The sequence below is a fragment of the Octopus bimaculoides genome, chromosome 6 (assembly GCF_046866305.1).
Source record: "Octopus bimaculoides isolate indiv1 chromosome 6, ASM4686630v1, whole genome shotgun sequence".
NCBI lineage: Eukaryota > Metazoa > Mollusca > Cephalopoda > Octopoda > Octopodidae > Octopus > Octopus bimaculoides.
In genome coordinates, this window is record NC_142933.1 from 52,608,299 (window position 1) to 52,631,495 (window position 23,197).

At 37.9% G+C, this 23,197-nt stretch overlaps 1 protein-coding gene across 1 annotated transcript in view; it reads left to right on the forward strand.

Moving 5' to 3' along the window:
- The first annotated feature begins 827 nt into the window (after positions 1-827).
- Positions 828-23,197, forward strand: part of LOC106877206 (F-box DNA helicase 1) — a 50,484-nt gene continuing 28,114 nt past the window's right edge. The window contains exons 1-6 of the mRNA XM_014926055.3: positions 828-1,928; positions 8,447-8,577; positions 9,039-9,156; positions 12,644-12,834; positions 17,640-17,759; positions 20,929-21,026. Of these exons, the coding sequence (XP_014781541.2) occupies positions 855-1,928; positions 8,447-8,577; positions 9,039-9,156; positions 12,644-12,834; positions 17,640-17,759; positions 20,929-21,026 (1,732 nt within the window). The 5' untranslated portion in view covers positions 828-854. The remainder of the gene's footprint in view (positions 1,929-8,446; positions 8,578-9,038; positions 9,157-12,643; positions 12,835-17,639; positions 17,760-20,928; positions 21,027-23,197) is intronic.

Consider the following 23,197-nt stretch of genomic DNA (forward strand, 5'->3'; position numbering starts at 1 on the left):
GTGTGTGTGTGTGCTAAGGCAGCGAGCTGGCAGAATTGTTAGCACCCCAGGCAAAATGTTTAGTAGCATTTCGTCCGTTACTACGTCGTAAGTTCAAATCCTACCAAGATCAACCTTGCCTTTCATCTTTTTCAGGATCGATAAAATAAGTACCGGTTGAGCACTAGGGTTGATGTAATCGAATTACCCCCCACCACCGAAATTTCTGACCTTGCGTCAAAATTTGAAACCAATTTATATATAATGGTACGCATCACACATGTGAAAAAAATAACTTTTTACACAAATTCTTATACAAAGTAAGACAACCAAAAAACAAATTAAGTCACTCATTTTATTAACAATACACATACATATATATACATTGAAAGCACCTTCAATAAGATAGTGGCATTACATGCATATACAGTATTTTTCATGCTGATGACTCTCCCGTCCAAGTTAAGAGTATATTCCGTTGGCTTATTCCTGTGACTTTTTTCCTGCTACTTTTTTTTTTTTTAACCTGGATTCTCTGACTTACCATGAAATGTACACTTGACAATTTATCAATACTTATTGAATGCATTTTAGTAATTCAAAAATGGAATCCAGAGTTGCCTCCCCTCCCTCTTTTTAAAAAATAAACTGTTGCCAATTTGGATATTGATAGTTTTCGTTGCTAATTATGTGATAGTGACAAACTAAATTTTCTTAGTTCACTACACAAAAAATGTTAGCATACGCTATTGGGTTTTCGTATGGTAAGCGTTCCTTATAGCTTTCTTTCAGTCATTCTGACGTAGTTTCTAAACAAGAGCTCTCTTTACTTGAAAATACTAAAAGATATTCTATGTGACTTGTAAAAAAATACGATGCCTCGGCATGGATTTAAAAAAGCCCGGAATAGTACATATTTATCTGAATCTTCCCCATCAACTTCTAATGATTTCACACATATACTGCCTACTGAAACTGCCACTCCATGTCTAGATCCTAACAATAACAACAATCAAAAGGGGGACTGCACTAACATGAACGATGATTTGGAAACAAACGTATACCAAAATATCTCTGCTTTCACTGAAAAACAAGAGAGTAAATTTACAGATAAGTTTACGGGATTTACAAAAGCTAGTCAGTTAATTCGTTTAAAAGCACCTCGACCACAAAATATCGAAAAACCAAAAGAACCACACGTAAAAGATGCAACAATTGCTCATGCAAATCTAATTTCCGAAACAAAACAGACTGTATCTACTAATCATGCGTTTAAAATTTGTGACAGCTCTTCGGGAAAGAGTAAAATTCTTATGACAACAAGCCAGTGTTTTGATTATCAAAACACGGAAGAAGGATCGAAAGCTCTCGTAAACCCATTTTCTGTTTTGAAAAAGGCGGGAAATATAAATAAATTTTTACAGCCTCGTAAACAAACACGAAAGAAAAAGAATCATCAAATTGAAAATCAGAGTAGCCTCTTACAATTTTACTCTAGTTCGCCGAAAAAAACTGTTATACCTCGTGAAAATCCGAACCCCTCTCAAGTCCCTCCCGTCAATCCTTCTGTTAATGTAGACAGTAAACGCATTGGGTCTTCCCATCCTGTAGGTACGACGGTGAAAAGTTCTGAAGATCGCCGGTCGACGAACGTTAAAAATCTTAGAAAACGTAAAAGACCTCTCTACCGAATGCAAACAGCTGCAATAGTGTTAAGTAACTCTGATGATGATGAAGATAACAATACAAGTAGTGCATGCAATTTTGCAGAAAAACATTATGGTCTTTTTGGTAACAGCTGTGATGATATCTTAGAAAAAGTCAATTTCTTTGAACGATTACCCGAAGAACTAAAGAGGATCATTTTCTGTCAATTACCAGCTCGTGATCTATTCTATACTTGTCCCCAGGTGTGTACAGATTGGAATCGTGTGATAAATAAAACCAAAGTAAGTCACTGCGATTTTTTTTCTTATGTGTAATAAAACTAGGGGGGCGTAATGATTAATTTCAATAATTTCTTTTTTTTTTTTTGCATTAGCTTGCTTACCAACCACATGGTTCCGGGTTCATTCCCACTGCGTGGCACCTTGGGCAAGTGTCCTCTACTATAGCCTCGGGAGTGGATTTGGTAGACGGAAACTGAAAGAAGCCCGTCGTATATATATGTATGTGTGTGTCTGTTTGCCCCCCCCCCCCTCCACACACACACACACACACACATTGCTTGACAACCGATGCTAGTGTGTTTACGTCCCCGTAACTTAGCAAAAGAGACCGATAGAATAAGTACTAGGCTTTCAAAGAAAAAGTTCTGGGGTCGATTTGCTCGACTAAAGGCGGTGCACCAGCATGGCCGCAGTCAAATTACTGAAACAAGTAAAAGAGTATGTAAATATATCGAGAAGAGAGCCACTCTGACAGATCGTAAAAAACGACAGAGAATATCATATGTTGAGTTTTTAGATTTAGTCGAGTTGCATTAATTTCATATCGTGTACCATTTTGTCATGATCCTCTTTTATTTGACCCATATATTTATATTTTTTTATTCATTTCTACTTTTTCTGATATCTAAGGATGGATATTGGATGTGTATGAGTCTTTTCTCAAGAGTTATTCTGGAGAAATGAAGAGGCAAATTTACCTTGTCTTGTCTTACTCATTTTCCCCAGCTAAATTTGTCTTTATAAAGAGAACAGTGTGTAGGCAATGCTATTTGAAACAGATTCGTAGCCTGCAAAATATTCGTTGGGAGTCAACTACAGTTATCTCCTTTATATTTCAGACTTTACCTTAGGGACCCCCTTATAAACGCTTATGAAATTTATACATAAATATTTGCTTAAAATAACATTTTTACATTTATTTATTTAACAGTATTTAACAAATAGGTTTATTGTCAATTAAAAGATTTCGATTTAAAAACATTTAGTAGAAAGTGGGTTATACATCTTTAGATTGTATACCTGACTTTCTACTATAAAATTAAAGAAATAGACGGAACGCTGAACTCCAGACTAAACAACTTAAACAATATTTATTTACTTGGTAAACATACATATATTTAGTTATACATCTTTAGAGGTGAGAATAACGAGCTGTCGAGTGTAAGACGGAAAGATGTAGGAACAGCTTTAAACACACGTCCATGCTCAATCGCTGGCCAGCGTGAAAGAGAATGAATTGAGCGGGAAACGCTTGCTTGTTTAATTCTACGCATGCGCAGGCGTTACTACAGAGCTCCCTCGCCAGAGCGGAAACGCACGATAAATGAAATCTGTTAGAACGCCTGAGGCAGGATGGTCACTGAAAAACCACCCACAAGATGTGGTACAAACACACACAAAGAAAATTCAAAGAAATGATATGTACACTTGTGAAATACATGCATGCAACGTACAAATGAAAGAAAAACATGCAATATGGGCAGTAAGTGCCACCTAGTAAAAAAATCAAATGAGACAATGAGAAAACAAATCGTGATGACAACTGTCCAGGAAACTGGAATCACGGAATGTGAAAGTCTGAGTGTTTGTTTTTTACTGAAAGGAAAGAAAATGTATGAGTGCACAAGTGTGTGTGTGAGAAAAAAACACAGAACATAGTAAAAGTGTCTGTAGAGACAAAAAATCCAGTTCGTATAAGAGTTACACATGGTGTGTCCCTGGTGGTGGGGCCGTTGGCGCACGACATTGTGGTAGACAGTACATTGATGTTCTGTATGTGTGGTGGTAATGATGTTGACAGTGGTAATGAGTCAGTTGAAACTTGGCGACGTCGGGGGGAATGCTTGTAGTTGGTAGTAGTAATTGTTGTCGTCACGGTGGTAATCTTGGTTGGCGCACGACGCTGGTGGCGAAAAGGCTATTTGGTGATGAGTGTTTGAAAAGGTATGCTTTTACAGAACGATCGACAGACAAATCTCTGTACGACCTCGAAGAAAAATTTTCTTAACCCAAGATGAAAAAAACGACCGTGTGAAATGAATGACAAGAGTTATTGTGTGGCATAAAAGATGTATGTGTAATGTGAGAGTGTGAAATGCGACATATAAAAACATAAAAAGCAGGCCGTAAATCCTGTCTGTTTTTCGTGAGTGGAAAAAATCCACTCTAACAGAGACGAGAATAAAAACCGCGCTTGTTGAGTCGGAGATGTTGGTAATGAGTCAGTCTCCATGGCCGTATTTGTTCTTTAGTCGAGGTTCACCAGTTATAAGTTGGTAGTCCAGAGTCCATGCTGCGCTTTATCTTCGTCGGGGTCACCACTTTAGTAGAAAGTGGGTTATACATCTTTAGATTGTATACCTGACTTTCTACTATAAAATTAAAGAAATAGACGGAACGCTGAACTCCAGACTAAACAACTCAAACAACATTTATTTACTTGGTAATCATACATATCTTTAGTTATACATCTTTAGAGGTGAGAATAACAAGCTGTCGAGTGTAAGACGGAAAGATGTAGAGACAGCTTTAAACACACGTCCATGCTCAATCGCTGGCCAGCTAGAAAGAGAATGAATTGAGAGGGAAACGCTTGCTTGTTTAATTCTACGCATGCGCAGGCGTTACTACAAACATATAAAATCAAATTGCCCATAAAAAGTATTTGCTGTCCACGGACCCCCTGTCTTGTCCTTGCGGACCACAGTTTGAAAACCCCTGTTCTAGAACATTCCAAGCAAACATTGGTTAGCACCCCTTTTGCTAGTATACAAGGCATAACGGCTAAACCACACACAGAAGGGCGTTAGAAACATATTGCCTACTTAAGAGCGAATTCCAGTTGAATTTCCCTCTTCTTCTCTAAGACGCAATGAGGTCAACATCTGAGAGAGAGCCAGGCACATGGATTCAATATTCTTTCCTACCAGCAACTCACTATGGTATTCTATGCCTAATGCCTGTCTGAAAGTAATTTTTGATAGAAATTACAGCTAGTGTTGATTCTGTTATGACGTTTCGTATCCAAGACATCAGATGTAAACAACCCATTTTTAAATTTTAAATCTCATTGTTTGCTTACATCTGATGTCTCAGATACGAAACATCATGACAAAATCAATACTGGTGATAACTTCTACAGAAAATCTGTAGAGATGATCTTAACATGCGATAAAAGTCTATGGCAGGGGTTCTGAATCTTTTTGACTTTTGGTTCACTAGAGATCAAATAAAAACATTACTGGTGCATTGTGCATGGAAACTTAACTAAAAGAAGAGAAATAAAAGTAGAAGGTTAAGTGAAACACTTTAAAGAAAAAAACACAACAAATTATTTTATCTTATTAATCATACTTGGGTAGTTAGTAGGAGTAGAAGGTTAAATCAGTAACCGGGACAAAATAAGCAACTTCTGATTTCTTGTTATTTTTTTCCCTACCTGTTTGAAACCATTACATAGTAAGAATTGCATCATCATTTTGTATTGTTACATTATATTTAAGAGTAAAAAATTGGTCAGCATAGTTGCTATTGTTGAAGTTGAGAGAGTCAAAAACATAGTTGGGATACTGGTCCTCTTTTTTCAAGAAATTTTTCCTCAACTTAGTTAGACCCAATTGCAATTGAGGTTGCTAATAAAATAGCTGGATAATTTTTGGCATTCAACAATCAATATTCGTATCTCTTTTGGATACCAAGTCAATGAGTAACAATTAATTTCAGTTATGTCTCCTCTTTAACGGCATAGTGTGTAAATATATCACAAAGAAGACACTCTAGCAGATTGTGATGAAGCTATAGAAAATATGTCACATGTGGCTCTTTTTATCAAACAGTTTAACCTCTCCTGATATAGACAATGAAGACTGGAGTGGACTTGGCCTTTGAAGTCAGCTGGTGAATATTTCAGTGTTATTAGAACTTCTTTGTTGGAAAAACTAAGAGTGATTATTATTATATAAAAGGGTTTGGATAAAGACCCCCCTTTGTTCATGAATGACCATGGGATTGCACCAAGAAAGTTCCCCTCCAAGGCACAAGTCTGAGTAAGGTTGTTTATGGAAGATCAGCAGTTGTTTGTGCTTACCAGCCTCCCCTCTCCACGCCACCAATATTATCCAAAGCAAAGGCAAAGGCAAAAGCCGATACAGCTTGGCACCTGTGATGTCGCAACTCATTTCTGCAACTGAGTGAACTGGAGAAATGTGAATTAAAGTGTCTTGCTCAAGAACACAACACACAGCTTGGTCTGGGAATCAAACTCACTACTTCATGATTGTGAGACTGATGCTCTAACCATTGAGCAATGTGCTTTCACTATATATATATATATATATATATATATATATATATATATATATATATATATATATATGTATATGTATGTATAAGTATATATTGGGTCATCCCATAAATAATGTGGTTTTTTTCAAGTGCATGAACTAAAAGTCGGAGGGGGATGGGATAAACTACCTGCATCAACTTGTTACAAAAGCAGGTAGTAATTTTACCTTGTCCTTATTCTTAGTGCAAGTTTTGAAGAGTGCAGTTCGATTTTAAGTTATTTTTTCAAAGCTATAAGGGAAGTGACAAAGGAGCATATTCAGCATATTTTGCTTTATGAGTTCAATAAAGGCAAAAATGCAACGGAAAGTGTGAGGAATATTAATGCAGTGTATGGAGATTAGACAATAAGCATAAGCCTGTGTCAACAGTGGTTCCAAAAATTCCAAGCTGGAAACTACAGCCTAGAAGATGAGCCGCATCCTGGAAGATCTGTAGAGCTTGACGAGGATGTCCTGCAAACCCTGGAACAAAATCCCATCGTAACTGTTAAGGAACGAGCAGAGAAGCTTGGATTTGGTCACCTGCATGCCATTGGAAAAATCAGCAAACTTTTTGAGTCTAATCGCATGCAGAGAATGAATGTGGGCTCTTCTTTGCTGTCAAGTTTCATGAATGAACCATTTTTGGACTGAATAGTGACTGGTGATGAGAAATGGGTTTTACTGTGTTAGCAGACATCCAATACTGGTATTATCAACCAGTTACAATTTCAACTCAATCAATTCTATGGTTGTGGAAAAAAAAAACTAACACTCTGTTGGTTATGATGACAAGGGTTCCAGTTGATCTGGTCAACAGAACTGCCTGCTTATGAAATTAATGTGCAATTGGCTGAACACTCCACAGACATTTGTACCTTTAACATAGTTCTCAGAGTGATTCAGTGTGACAAGGCTGTCCCTTTGAAATACAGGTACAACTCATTTTTACCAGCTAAGTGGACTGGAACAATGCACTGCTCGGAATCAAACTCACAACCTTACAGTCATATGCCAAATAACCTAACCACTAAGCCATGTGCCTTCACATGATTGCAAAATAATAGTATAAGAAGGCTTGTCTATAATTTGAACTGTTTTCATCCTTTTTATTATTTTTCATGGAGGTGTGGCTCTCTGAGCTGCATATAATGGGTGTACTTTCACAAATGTATGAACAGTACTCTTACACTTTGATGAATTTGCCTCTGCAGATGTTCGTGTGTAGAGTATTTTCTTACTCTGTAAAGAAAACTTATCTTTCATGAAGTAGTTTTCGTTATTGCTGAATCTGTTGGGGGTTGGGGCAGGATTCATTGAGTATGTGATGGTTTTACTACTGTATTGTCCAATATCATGTGTCTTAAAGACTTGCCTTCTTGGGATATATATATATATATATTACATCTGATGAAGTAACTTCACTTATACTAATTTCAGTTTCTTCACCTTAATCTAAAACAAAACTTAAACTGTACCTACCATTCTTATCTATCATCAAAGAGAGACTCTATACCAGTTGTTCTCAACTATTTTTTATCTAGGGATCCCTTTGATTACTATTTTATTCTGGTAGACCCTAACTTCACTTATACTAATTTCAGTTTCTTCACCTTAATCTAAAACAAAACTTAAACTGTACCTACCATTCTTATCTATCATCAAAGGGAGACTCTATACCAGTTGTTCTCAACTGTTTTTTTTATCTAGGGATCCCTTTGATTACTATTTTACTCTGGTGGACCCCCATAGGCATTCAATGTTTAAAAACTACTATTATAGCTACTTTCAAAATTCCTATTTTGTTGTTCACCCATTAACTTGTGTAGGTTAAACTAGGTAAAATATTGGAGAAAGAGATTTTATTGTTTCTAGCAATAAATACATCTAAAACAAAATTCTTTCGTGGACCCTTCAAATACTACGGTGGGTACCCAATTTACTAAAAATCTTACACAGACCCTAGTTGAGAACCTCTGTTCTATGCAGTCGCTTTACATGCTAGAAATAGCAGCAAAATTTTCCTCAAGTCACATCCTGCTAGCTTAAAAGAAGAATTGGATATTCTAGTCTTAGATATAGAATAAGATGGGGTGCTCATGATGAGAACAATTAAGGGATGACATGCAACTAAACAACAACAACAATTAACACTTTATGATCACTTCTTTGTATTTTTTTCTCTTTTGATAGTTTATGCCTTCAAAGTTGCTCTACTATAAAGTACGCAAAAATGCCAAACGATATCAGCAAAATAAATTCCGTCAACAGCTTCATAAGAATGGTTTCACAGATCCTGTTTCCTTTTTACCTCATTTTATACGGTAAAGTTTCTTCTACTTCTTGTGTATTTGTAGTTTTACAACCTAGCATGATTTAGCAAAGCCAGTCATGTATATTCTTACCCTGCTTGTTAGTTTAATATATATGCATCTTTTCTGAGTTCACTTCCTACCAGAATCTTCTGGTATTAAGATCCAGAAATGATTGGCAGTAATATATTACTGTATTTACTAGTGGCCTAACACTATAGTAGAAGACACCCAAGGTTACACACAGTGGGACTGAACCTGGAACCATGTAGCTGGGAAGCAAACTGCCATGCCTACTGATACCTGTGTTAGTAACCTCAGAGAAATGAAGAGTGCACTCAATCCTTTGAATTCTCAAGCACCTTGGGGTAATGTGATATACTGCAAGACATTTAATCTAGTGCTGCCCTAATGTTTCTGCAAACTCTTCATTTGTTTGATCTGAACATCATCTTCATTCTTTTCTTTTTCAGTTACATGAAACAACAGAGCTGCTACCAAAATTTTCTACCTTGTCTTTATCAGCACCCTTGCTATGAGAAGGCTTTGTTTCTGATGAAAACTCAATTTCAGGACTGCATGGTAGACAAGGTAAGGAAATCCCCAGTCCTTATATGGACTAAATATCTTCTTTCTTTTGTGTATTTATGATGAATGAGCTAGGAACAGGAGCTGCAGTTTGATTCTTATCCAATCACTGGTGGTACAGGAATTTTCCCTTTGTCAAAAGTTTAACTAAACTGCTACCATGAGTAGTGTCTATTGCCAATATAGGAAAGAGTACAAAGGCTGTGAGCTGGCAAAATCAGTAGCATGCTGAGCAAAATGCTCAGCAGTATTTTATCTGTCTTCATATTCTGAGTTCAAATTCTGCCAAAGTCAGCTTTGTCTTTCGTCTCTCAAGGTCAGTAAAATAAGTACCAGTTGAACACTGGGGTTGATGTAATCAATTTAATCCCTTCCCCAAACTTGCTGACCTTGTGCCAAAATTTGAAACCAATGTGATAAAGAGTACAGTTCACTGCCAAATTGTATTTTACCAAATTAAAAGGTAAAGAACAAATTAATTAATATAATCCTAAATAAACTTTGAAATGTTTGACTGGCCTTGTATTCCTTTCTCAGAACTGAATTTCTGTTCCAGTGGTCTCTATAATTTGGGCACTGTGCAACTAGCATCAGAAAAAGCATTCTGAGATAAGCCTTCATCTTTCCCATTGATATAATGAAGGTGGCATTGCCCTGTTGACATACATATCTTGTGGTCCTAGTGTTCATTCTGACAAAAAATTTCTTCTGGAAAGAGTTTGAAGAAAATATTGAACAAATGTATTGTAGGCCCTACATTACTAACAAATACATCATTGCAATAATCAACTATGTGATAACTCCACTCCTGTTCAAACTCAATAAATACTGGTATCACTTAGATTGCAGCTGTATTACAAATGACACAGGAATATCACTGAAACGTTTTTTGCATGTCCAGGCTCTTTTTCTCTAATTAAATCATTAATAAATAATATGTAAATAAAATCATTAATTAGTGATATCACTGAATGAAGGCTGCAAGCTGGCAAAATCATTAACACACCAGGCAAAATGCTTAGCAACTTTTTGTCTGTTCATTTTTTTTAGGTTGATAAAATAAGTACCAGCTGAACACTGAGGCTGACGTAATCAACTTACCCCATCCCCCAAACTTGATGACCTTGTGCCAAAATTTGAAACCAATAATATCACTGACTTTTTGATGCTCAAAACTCAAAGTATGAAAGCCTAAGAAGAAATTCACCTGTTAAAATGCCCAAAAGTAAATGCACAAGGAGCAAACAAGAAGTCTTTCAACAGGAAGGACTTTCTAAAATGAGACTAAACTTTGTTCTCACACAGAAGAGTGCTTAATTCCTATTATTCAACCCCAAACAACAGTTTACTGTTATGTGCATTTAGGAACTCAGTGACAGTTTCAGTTGTTTGTAGTAGAGGACTTTGAGTTAATTCCATCAATTTATATTTTGAGTTCAAACCCACTAGTGTCAATTACTCATTTTATCACTCTAGGGTCGATAAAATAGGTACATGTAACATATTACTGTCAATTCCCTTCCTCATCCCTTTTGATATTAACCTGCCTGAAGCCAACCCTGGTTTTGAAGTCATCATCACCATCATCGTTTGACGTCTGCCTTCCATGCTGCATGGGTGGGACGGTTTGACAGGAGCTGGCCAAGCAGAACTGCAACCAGACCAGTTGCTGACCAGACTTCTGCAACTGTTTTGGCAGGATTTTTACAACTGGATGCCCTTCCTAACACCAACCACTCAGCAGAGTGGACTAAGTGCTTTTTATATGACACAAGCACAAGCGAGGTCAGATTTGACAAGGTTTTTTTACAGCTGGATGCTCTTCCAAATGCCAATCACTTTACAGTGTGGACTGGATGCTTTTTATGTGGCACCTGCACTGACAGGGTCACCAAGTAACCTGCAAGACAAAAAAAATATTTTCAGAAAGGTGGGGGCCTTGGAGGAGGTGATCTTATGTCAGATGATGACAGGTTAGAGTGAGACAGAAAGACAGAAACAGGTGTCTTGCTGTAGAGGAGGTACAAGGTTACTTGGCCAGAGAGAGAGAGAGAGATCAGGAATGAAGACAGAAACAAGTGCGCTGCCGCAAAGGAAATACATGGTTATCAATAGCAACATACAGAAGATCAGGGCCCTGAGGACAGATTGGGGAGTGAGGGGTTGGCATAGTGAATGAAGGCGGAAATGTGAGGAAGAGAAGAGATGTAGATTGGTTTGTTAGTGTAGGGTGTGTGAAAAGTTTTCTTGTTACATGTGGGTGGAACACACAGGTCAGGGGATTAGCAGATAGCAATGAACAATGAGACAGAGTATGTGGGTGGAACACACAGGTCAGGGGGCTAAAATCTTCCACCAAAATTTCAGGTTAATTTATGTTTCAAATACCAGTTTAATAAATGACAGTTATTTGAGTAAATTTTTCATAATTTTAAAAATTAATTGAAACAAAGTTGGTATATTGCAACAGAAGTATAATAACAGAAGAGTTAAGACTAAAAGGATATGATTACAAATACAAGTAACCGAGATGGGGTTCCTCCACAGGGTCTTTGGAGTAATGTTATTTGACTGAGTGTGTAACTCAGAGATCAGAAAGTCACTCTAAGTAGAGCTGCTATTTCTCTAAATTGAGAGATCACAGCTCTGATACTATGGATATGTGGTAAGAATGTCTCAGGAAAGAATCACCAGACAGATTTAATGGGCAGAACCAACTGACAAGAAACCCAGAAATAGAACACAAGCAAGATGGTTGGATAACATCTGTGAGCTCAGTTAGTCTCATTTGGGGATCAATTGGAGACAGTTACTTCTGACAAAACCTGATGGAAGGTATGCTTGAGGACTCTGCTCCCAACAACCCTCTTGGGAATAAGTGGCCAAAGAAGATGTAATGAGATTAGAATTCCATTCCTGGACAAATTTCTAGCTTTGCATCAATCTAAGAATTTTTGTTGTAGTTAATGTTATCATTATCGATTTCAAATTTTGGTACAAGGCCAGCAATTTCAGGGGTAGTGTAAGTTATTACATCAACCCCAGTGTTCAACTGGCACTTATTTTATCAACCCCAAAAGGACGCAAAGGTAAAGTCAACTTCAGTGGAATTTGGACTCAGAACATAAAGACAGATGAAATGTTTCTAAGCATTTTGCCCAGTGTGCTAACAATTCTGCCAGTTCACCTCCTTAGTTAATGTTGTTGTTATTAATAGATGTTTTTTTTTAAGGCAGTAAGTTAGCAGAATTGTTTGCATGCCAGCTAAAATGCTTAGCAGCATATTGCCTTTCATCCTTTTGGAGTTGATTAAACAAATACCAGTTAAGCACTGGTTTCATGTAACCCACCTACTCCCCACTGAAATTACTGGCCTTGTGCCAATATTTGAAATCATTCGTAATAAATGTTTTATTTCTGATGTTTACCCTTATTTATTATAATGTAATTAATTAATTTTATTGAACCAATTTTTTTTCTTCATTAATAGAAACCAAACCCTTGGTCTATGGTAACTTTAATGTGTATCTTGTGTGCAACTGTCAATGAATGCCATTTGCTTGTGAAAAGCTTGCTGTGTTCAGATTATGGTGCCCTAGACATCTTACTTGATAATGTGTATTCCATTGCATTGCATCTCTATGGTATGACATGCATTACTGCCAACAAACTTTGGAATGTGTAAGTATTTTGAATTCTACTCCTTTGTTTGACTATCAGGAATGTTTTATCTGTAACTTCTTTTTGAAGTCAAAATGACAAAACCTTCTCTATGGCCAGCAAGCCATCTTATTTTTATAAGCACAGGTATGGCTGTGTGGTAAGAAGCTTGCTTACCAACCACAAGGTTCTGGGTTTAGTCCCACTGTGTGGCACCTAGCGTCGGGCTGACCAAAGCCTTGTAGGTAGATTTGGTAAACGGAAACTGAAAGAAGCCTGTCTTATATCATCATCATCATCATAGTTTAACTTCTGCTGGCATGGGTTGGACGGTTTAACGGAGGACTAGCAAGCCAGGAAGCTGCATCAGGTTTCAATTTGAACGTGCCACCAGCATGGGGGCCAGCCAGGCATTACTGGTATCGACCACGCTTGAATGGTACTTTTTATGTGCCACTGGCACAGGACCAGTCAGGCGGCACTGGCATCGACCACATTTGTATGGGGCTTTTTACGTGCCACTGGTATGGAAGCCAGTATGGTGGGACTGGCATTGACCATGCTTGAATGGTGCTTTTTACATTCTCCCGGCATGGGTGCCAATCAGGCAATACTGGCACCGGCCATGACAATGCTTTCACTTGACTCAACATGTCTTTTTAAGCACAGGATATTGCCCGATGATTGAAGGGTACTCTTAAATGAGCCAGTTATGCAACACTGGCATAAGCCACGGTTACGGTCTCACTTGGCTTGCCAGGTCTTCTCAAGCACAGCATGTCTCCAAAAGTCTCAGTCGCTTGTTGTTGCCTACGTTGGTTCGATGGTCATGCATCACCACCTCATCCCAGGTCTTCCTGGGATTACCTCTTCCACAGGTTCCCTCCACTGTAAGGGTGTGACACTTTTTCTCACGGCTGTCCTCATCCATACGCAACACATGACCATACCAGTGCAGTCGTCTCTCTTGCGCACCACCCTGATGCTTCTTGTGTCCAACTTTTCTCTCAGGGTGCTTACACTCTGTCATGTATGCACTCTGACATTACACATCCAGCATACTAACTTCATTTCTTGCAAGCTTACGCATGTCCTCAGCGGTCACACCCCACGTTTTATTGCCGTGTAGCATGGCAGCTCACACACATGCATCATACAGTCTACTTTTCACTCTGAGCTTTGCTCGGGCTATTCTTATTCTAGCAGCTATGCTCTCATAGGTAACGGAGGCTATCAGGCACTAGTTTTTTTCCCTGGAATGTGACAGAAGCTGTTTTCTGCATGTTTTCAATGTTTATTGCCCCTGTGCATCTGCCACACACAGAAGTTATCTTCCCAGTTAGCCTTCCTTTGATATTGCTACACCTCTTATGTGTCCATAGCTTACACCAGATACACCTTATGGAGTTTCTACCTACGACTTTTCGACAGATCGAGCAGGACCATCTACCTGCAGGGTTTTGTGGTTTGTCAGCTTTCCTACTTAGTAAGACTTTGGCTTTTGCTAGGTTAACTCTAAGGCCCTTTGATTCTAGACCTTGCTTCCAGAACTGAAACTTCTCTAGTTCTAGTCATGACTCAGCTATTAGAGCAAGGTCATCAGCATAGAGGAACTCCCAGAGACATCCTGTCTTGAATTTCTCTGTTATTGCCTGGAGGACTACGATGAATAAAAGGGGGCTGAGTACTGATCCTTGGTGGACCCCTACCCAGAATTTTTCACTATACTCATTGCCGACCCTCACCTTACTGACAGCATCCCTGTACGTGGCTTGTACAGCTCTCACTAACCACTCCTTTATCTCTAGTTTCCTCATTGACCACCAGATAAGGGATCAGGGGACCCTGTCAAAGGTTTTCTATATGTCAACAAAAGCCAAGTACAGAGATTTATCATTGGCTAAGTATTTCTCCTGCAGCTGTCTTACCAGAAATATAGCATCAGTGGTGCTTTTTTCCGGCACAAACCCAAGCTGCATCTCGTCTAAACTAAGTCTCTCCCTAATTATTTGAGCTATGACCCTTTCCACATATATATACTCTCTTTACTCTTTTACTTGTTTCAGTCATTTGACTGTGGCCATACTGGAGCACCGCCTTTAGTCAAGCAAATCGGCCCCAGGACTTATTCCTTCTAAGCCTAGTACTTATTCTATCAGTCACTTTTGCCGAACCGCTAAGTTACGGGGACGTAAACACACCATCATCTGTTGTCAAACGATGTTAGGGGGACAAACACAGACACACAAACATATATATATACATATATATGATGAGTTTATTTCAGTTTCCGTCTACCAAATCCACTCACAAGGCTTTGGTCAGCCCAAGGCTATAGTAGAAGACACTTGCCCAAGGTGCCACGCAGTGGGACTGAACCCAGAACCATGTGGTTGGTAAGCAAACTACTTACCACACAGCCACTCCTACGCCTATATATACATATATGCACATATATATATATCTATGTGTATGTGTCTGTGTTTGTAACCCCCACCACCACTACTGCTTGACAACCGGTGTTGGTGTGTTTCCATCCCCATAACTTAATGGTTCAGCAAAAGAGACTGATAGAATAAGTACCAGGCTTAAAAAATAAGTACTGATGTCAATTCATTCAGTTAAAAATTCAAGGTGGTGCCCCAGCTTGGCCTCAGTCTAATGATTGAAACAAGTAAAAGATAAAAGATATGGCTACTTGTTTAATCCATTTAGGTGAAGGATTGAAAGATTACATGGTTGTACTTAGGTAATGTGGTCAGTTGGCAGAGTCATTAGTGCATGGAATGAGCTGTAGTAATCATACTGGCTCTTTGTGTACTGAATTCAAATCCTGTAGAGGTGAACTGTGCCATTTATCCCTCTGGAGTCAATAACTACAGGCACAGGTATGGCTGTGCAGTTAAGAAGCTCACTTCGCAACCACGTTGTTTCAGGTTCAGTCCCACTGCACAGCACCTTGAGCAAGTGTCTTCTACTATAGCTCCTGGCTGACCAGTGCCTTGATATACAGAAACTGTGTAGAAGCCCATAAGTACTGGGGTCCATTTGTTCAACTGAACCTTTCAAGGTGGTACCCCAGCATGGCTGCAATCCAATGACTGAAACAAGTAAAAGATAAACTGACATAGCAAGTCAAATACCGGGGTCAAATCTCTCTCTCACTTCTCTCTTTCTTTTACTCTTCTCTCTCAAATTAGCTTCACTGTTCTGTGAGCAAGTCATAGGAGACCATATTGCCTCCTCCTTCTAAGAAATAGTTTGCAATCACTTTTCCATGTTGGCATGAGTTTAATGAGTTTCTAGAGCAGTTCTTTTATGGGAAGATGCCCTTCCTGTCATTAATCCTTTCAGTCACCTCATACAATCATAATCATCATCATCATTTAATGGTCCGGTTTCCATGCTGGCATGGATTAGATAATGATATCTTGTATTATGGTGTAATCTATGTTAAAACAGGGATACGCTTTAATGTTTGGGCGGTGGGGTTCCAAGAGTTCAATGCTGTACAGTGCATTGATTCATTCACTCCTACCATCAGCAGTTTTTTAAGAGTGCTAAATGAGAAGAGGTTGGTAACCCTATATTCTATCCTCCCCTATTTCCTTTTTGTTCTCTACAACCATATAACTATATCTGGTCTCTTTCCTTCAGTGGTACGGTCAGTATTTATGGAGAAATCCCATAAAATTCTGTAATTATCATTCACCATTACAGCTTTTGGCTTGTGTCCATACCACTTTCCAGTCGTTTTGAATCCACACACTTGTTTAATATCCCATTGCATTCTTTTACCAACAGAGTCATGCCTGTGTTTGTACTCTTATTCTGCTAGCTTACTGCATTCACTTAAGATGGTTAATATTTTCATCTTCTTTTCCATAGATTCAGCGTCTGCTCTCTGACTGAGTTTTATCAATCTTTGTCTTTATTGAATTCATCTTAATAGTTTGCTCCTGAATGGCTGTAATTAGTGATTCAGTTTCTCATTCCAGGTTTCCATCTGTCAGTCACAACCAGCATTCTTTACTCTCAACAGTCTCTTTTTGTTGCACGAATTGACCATGTAACTCCTTCTCTTTCCAGTTATTTGTCCAGTTCTCACTTCCATTCTTGAATCTTCCTACTATTTCAGTTACTTTCTGCAGACAGTGTTCTTTCTTCATTACACACAAACATAGTTCTTCACACCCCGTAACAAACTTTTGCCTCCTTCCTTTCTTGGTAGGAGGAGTCTAATGATATTACTTTCTAGAGTGGTGCACATTGTGCATTGTCATCATCTTCTGTTATAAGCTTGAGCATCAGCTCTCCAGTCTGAGGATAATTGCCTTCTTACTACCAGTCAACAGGGGTCCCAAAAAACACAAGATTGTAGGTGCTCTGATTAAGTGTTTAAAAAAAAAGTCCAAGTTATCAATGTTAGGGCACTTAGCAACTGGAGCCTTCATCCACTTAACATCTGTTCTAGTCTACATAGTTTTACCATCTACATTTAACAGACCAGAGTGTCTCATACACCAACACAATTATGGATGGTTATAGAGGTGGCCTTGCAGTCTTTTCTAAACAGTGATAATGACTGTGCTGGGGGTATTGATGATGTTATTGTTGTTGTTGTTATTTAACTTTTAAGTGAGATCTGTTTGAGCAGACTTATGACCCAAAGTATTCCAACCAGGATGACATTGTCTTTTCTCTGTATTCAGTATCACATTAACCAATGTGACCTTTTTCTAAGATGGTGGAGTGTGATCTGTGAGATGTTTGGGTTGTGAAAGAAGATAGTTCCTTAAAATGATATCATTTGTTTTATTTTCCAGGGTGCATTACCGTCTCTTCTACAGTCTCTATTTGTATGAGAACAGTTCCTATGTCACTGTAGCACAGATGAGTAAGAATACTTCAGATGGTGAGAAACAACAGACAATTGTCAGATATTGGTAAGCTGAAACTGTCATTCTGATTAATATACTGAGAGGTATTATTTGATTTAGCTTTCTGCTTAACATTCCTGTGTTTTGTAAATTATGTCACACTGCTTGATATAATCTGTGGCTGGTTGTTTTTCCTTCCTTCCTTTCTTCCTCCCTCTCTTCCTTCTTTCTTTCTTTCTATCCATTCATCCAAGACAAAACCCCTTGTGGAATTTAGTTACATTCTCAGTTCAAATTCCACTGGAGTGGAATTTTGTTGACTTTTCATTCGTTTCTTGGAGTCAAGTACTGAAGTCGATTTAATCGTTTATACATTTCACCCTAATTTGAGGTCATGTACCCACATCACAAATTATTGTCACTAATGCTTAAAACTGAGATGAAAATATCAGTTTGTCTTCTAAAACTGGTTTTGATTTTCTCAAAATCAAACCAGAATTATAACTGAATTATTTCTTGTGCTTAGCTACAAGTACTTCATCATTGGCTCATATCTTTACATAGGCATGATACTGAGATCTTAGGAAAGACACACTATTTTCCTCTGTCTGTAAGCTGAAAATACTTGTGACTCATCTAAGTAGAAAAAGTTAAAAAAACAGTAAAAAACACTCCTATGAACAAGACATACTGAGCATTATAAATACATTATTACCAGTTCAAATATGCTTGAGACATATTCAAACCTGTAAGGTTTTGTATTTTGTCATGGAGAAAATTCCTTGCTGTAGACAACTGGTGTAAATAGACCAAAATCGGTTCACAGCTCCACCCAACTAGACTGTGAGAGGCAAGCATTTGGGTGTGGTTATCTCAACAAAATGCAGTGAATGGCTTTCTTATGGATTCAAATATGCCCTAAGCATATTTGAATTGATAATGACCTTGTATTTATACATATCACTGCCTAGTGCTATCCACACCTCACTCCCATAATTTCATAAAAATATTTTATAAAAACAGATTTATGCAGTCAATACCAGCCTTGTGAACTAACACAACCACAAAAGTCCATTTATAATAAAATAAAATGCTTCTCAATTGTTGAGCCTAAATTGCCTTAATATAAAATACAGTGTTATGCAACTGTTATAAGAGTAAGTAATCTACTATAATCTAGTATATTACTTTTTGATATATTATTTAATATAGAATATATTGATACATTATAAAATATAATCTAAGACATTTCATTTAGGCATTACAAGAATAACCTAGTGTAGAACTCGATAGACATATTTGCTTCAGAATGAAACACCATTCAAGTGTGTTTGTTGCCAGTGCCGCCTGACTGGCTCCCATGCCGGTGGCTTGTAAAAAGCACTATTCAAGTGTGGTTGATGGCAGTACCACCTGACGGGCCTTCATGCTGGTGGCACATAAAAAGCACCCACTACACTCTCAGAGTGGTTTACGTTAGGAAGGGCATCCAGCTGTAGAAACTTTGCCAGACCGGAATGGAGCCTGGTGCAGCCTTCTGGCTTGCCAGCACTCAGTCAAATCATCTAACCCATGCCAGCATGCAAAGCGGACATTAAACGACAATGATGATGATGATGATGATGATGATGATTAAAAGAAGTTATAAAAGTCAATGAAAAACTAATATATCTTAGTATAATTTTGTTTTAATTCATCTGTAGTCCTTGCACATATCCAAACTGTACTTAACATTCACATAAGTTATAAACATTGACAAATAAAGTGATTTTTCCTTTTAGCATATGAACTAGCCATATGCAGCCCAAAATATTTTACCTGTTTTATGTTTAAACCAGCCAGATCTGGCCTCCCATGCCTACTCTAAGATGTCAGTCTAAAAAAAAACAATCACATGATTGAAATCTTGAAGCCACAAGGTAATGCATGATTAATTCAAAACAAAGCATTTCATTTGATAGAGTAACATCTCCCTCTCTCTCTATCTCTCTCTTTTCTTTTCTTTTTCTATTCAGTTGCAGTGTATGCTCCATTGTTATACTCATTTTCTCTTTCTTAAGCTATGCTTCTCCCTCCAGTTGCTACTCACTCACTCTCTCTCTCTCTCTCTCTCTCTCTCTCTCTCTCTCTCTCTCTTTCTCTCTCTATCTCTCTCTCTCTCTCTCTCTCTCTCTCTCTCATCGTTCTTTTTTCATCCATCTTCTCACATGTGTCTTATATATGCATTCAGTTTTATAACCTATGATAAATATCTTGCATTTTAAGTAACATATCAGAGTTAATGATGCTGAAAATGTGAAATAAATAGAAATATAATGTAGATTTGTGTCATTAAGCACCCCTAAATATATGCTCTTTGCAAAACATATGGCTAAGCATTAAACTGTAATGGAAATGTAACTTGGCAATGAATTTAGCTATTTCATGCTGTCAGTCAGAGTATACGTTTATATAGTTTATTTCTCACTAGCATCTCTGCTGGTGTTACAAACTTCTTCATTATCTGAAGATTTTACTGATCTTTGTTGTGGACTATTGTTTGAAGAAAGTGGACACACCTCGGGCAAGTGTCTTTTATTATAGCTTCAGGCCAACCAAAGCCTTCTGAGTGGATTTGGTAAAAGGAAATTGAAAGAAGCCCATCGTGTGTGATGATGTATATGTCCCCATAACTTCATGGTTCAGCAAAAAAGATCTATAGGATAAGCTGTTACACAAGAATGTTAAGAATGACTGAATTTTATATGGAGAATTCATTTAATCAACAAGCAGCTTTATCAAAATCTACTCAAAGTGACTGACAAGATTCAGGAGAAAAGAATGAGAATTGCTTGTCGTTACACCCAGAAGAACCTTTGTCAACTGCTCTTATGACAATGAGTTGAAGGAAGAATTAACAGGGGAAGAAAATATCTAACTTATGTGGACAACTTGCTTCAGGACAGTGAAATGGCAAATGTTGATGAATTAAGAACATGCATGAGTGAACTGTGATGGATGGCATGCTTGTGTGAAATTATTGAAGCATCTAGAAGGATAGCCAAACTAAAATAAAACTTGTGCTGTAACAGCCATCAGAACGTGGGAGACATTTATGCTTCATATTTTATTGCTTTGAATGTGATATATCTGAGATTTTACAACAGATTCTGCAAGTGACTAAATGTAGAGGTCCATCTGGATTTTGTGGTCTTATTTAAACTTGTAAAATAAAATATTTTCTTGTGTATTTCAGTGACAGCAAGAATAAACTTCGTCTGACCAATGAACAGCTTCTAATTGTTAACTACAATGTCAAGCCTGGAGAAATCATTAATATAATTGCATTTGCTGGTAATTGTTTTTGTCTTATATTCCTACACCCACTTTATAGTCATGTCTCTTGTGTTATAAGAGTATTTATTCAGTCTTACATTGTATAAATACCTTTGTTGAGTGTCTGCCAGAATGATGAATATTTTATTTCATTCACACACTCACACACACATAATGTGTGTGTATGCGTGTGTATGTGTTTGTAATATTATAGGTAAAGGTATTGAACAAACTGTTGGATCAGATGATGAAAGTTATGATGAAGGTCACAGCCCAACTAATTACGAAGAGATTTAGTATAGAAGAGATGCAGTTTGGTTTTGTGCTAAGGAGAAACACAAGTGATGCTGTATCCCTGGTAAGGCAGCTGTAGGAGAGGTATTTAGTCCTCTGTACTTGGTTTCTATTGATATGGAGAAAGCCTTCAACAGAGTCCCCTGCTCCCTTATTTGGTAGTCATTGTGAAAACTAGGGATAGATGAGTGTTTGGTGAGATCTGTACAAGCCATGTACAGGGATGCTGTCAGTAAGGTGAAGGTTGGCAACAAGTATAGTAATGAATTCAGTGTACAAGTAGGTGATCGCCAAGGATTAGTCCTCAGCTCCCTCTTTTTAATCATAGTCCTCCAGGCAATAACAGAAGAATTTAAGACAGGTTTCTCCTGGGAGCTCCTCTATGCTGATGACTTTATTCTTGTAACTGAATCACTACCAGAACTGGACAAAAAATTTCAGGTGTGGAAGTAAGGTCTGGAATCAAAGGACTTTAAAGTTAATTTAGCAAAAATCAAAGTCTTAGTAAGTAGGAAAGCAGACAAATCATAAATCCCTTCAAGGAGATGTCCCTGCTTGATATGTAAAAAACACAGGCAGAAACTACATTAGGTGTACCCAGTGCAAGTTATGGACTCATAAGAAGTGAAGCTATATCAGAGGAAGATTAACGGGGAAAATAGTCTTTGTGTGTAGAAGATGTACAGGCACAATAAATACTAGAAATGTACAGAAAATAGACTCCATCAAATGCCAGGTGAGATACTTAGAAGTAGTTGATCGGTTTCGTTATCTGGGTGACCAAGTCAGCAGTGGAGCCAGATGCTCCCAGAACATAGCTGCTAGAATACAAATAGGCTGGGCTGATGATGATATATATAAGCACAAATAGAGGTTACAAACATCATTCAGGGATAGCAAAATCCTAGGAAAGTACTGGTTGGTTACCTATACAAAAGAATATTGAACAATACAGTTAATACTCAACTGCAAGGTAACTATATAAACCGTGATTTATATATGTTTATTTATAATAAGATGAGAGGATAGAGAGGTAATTATCAAACTATTATTTATTAATTAAAAAAATTGACAAACATCCCTTACAGCTGTTTCAATTCCAGATCTTCAGAAAATTAATTAATTAAATTAAAAATTATTTGAAAGTCGAATCTCTTCAGAGGTAGTTTAAGATATACAAAATAGGTGTTCAATTCCTGCATGTTTAGTAAACAGTTGCAAACCATTAACTTGCAAATAATTTTTAATTTAATTTAATTTTCTGAAGGTCTGCAATTGAAACAGCTGTAAGGAATGTTTGTCAATTTTTTAATAAATGATAATTTATTAATTACCTCTCTATTTTTTCATCTTATTACATATATATATATATATATATTCGACGACTGGCACCCATGCCAACACCGTCTCCTTCATTGGACACAAAACTCGGCTTGTGAAGACCTGTTGGGGCAAGCAAAAGCGAAATTGTGATGGCACCTATGCCCAGTGTCGCCTTCCTGGCACGTGTAAAGACATTTGAGTGAGATCGTTGCCAGTGCCGCTGGACTGGCTCCTATGCAGGACACAAAACTCGGCTTGTGAAGACCTGTTGAGGCGAGCGAAAGCGAAATTGTGATGGCACCTGTGCCCAGCGTCGCCTTCCTGGCACTTGTGCTGGTGGCATGTGTAAAGACATTCGAGCGAGATCGTGCCAGTGCCATTGGACTGGCTCCTGTGCAGGTGGCACATAAAATACACCATTTTGAGCGTGGCTGTTGCCAGTACCACCTGACTGGCCTTCGTGCCGGTGGCATGTAAAAGCACTCACTACACTCTTGGAGTGGTTGGCGTTAGGAAGGGCATCCAGCTGTAGAAACTCTGCCAAATCAGATTGGAGCCTGGTGTAGCCATCC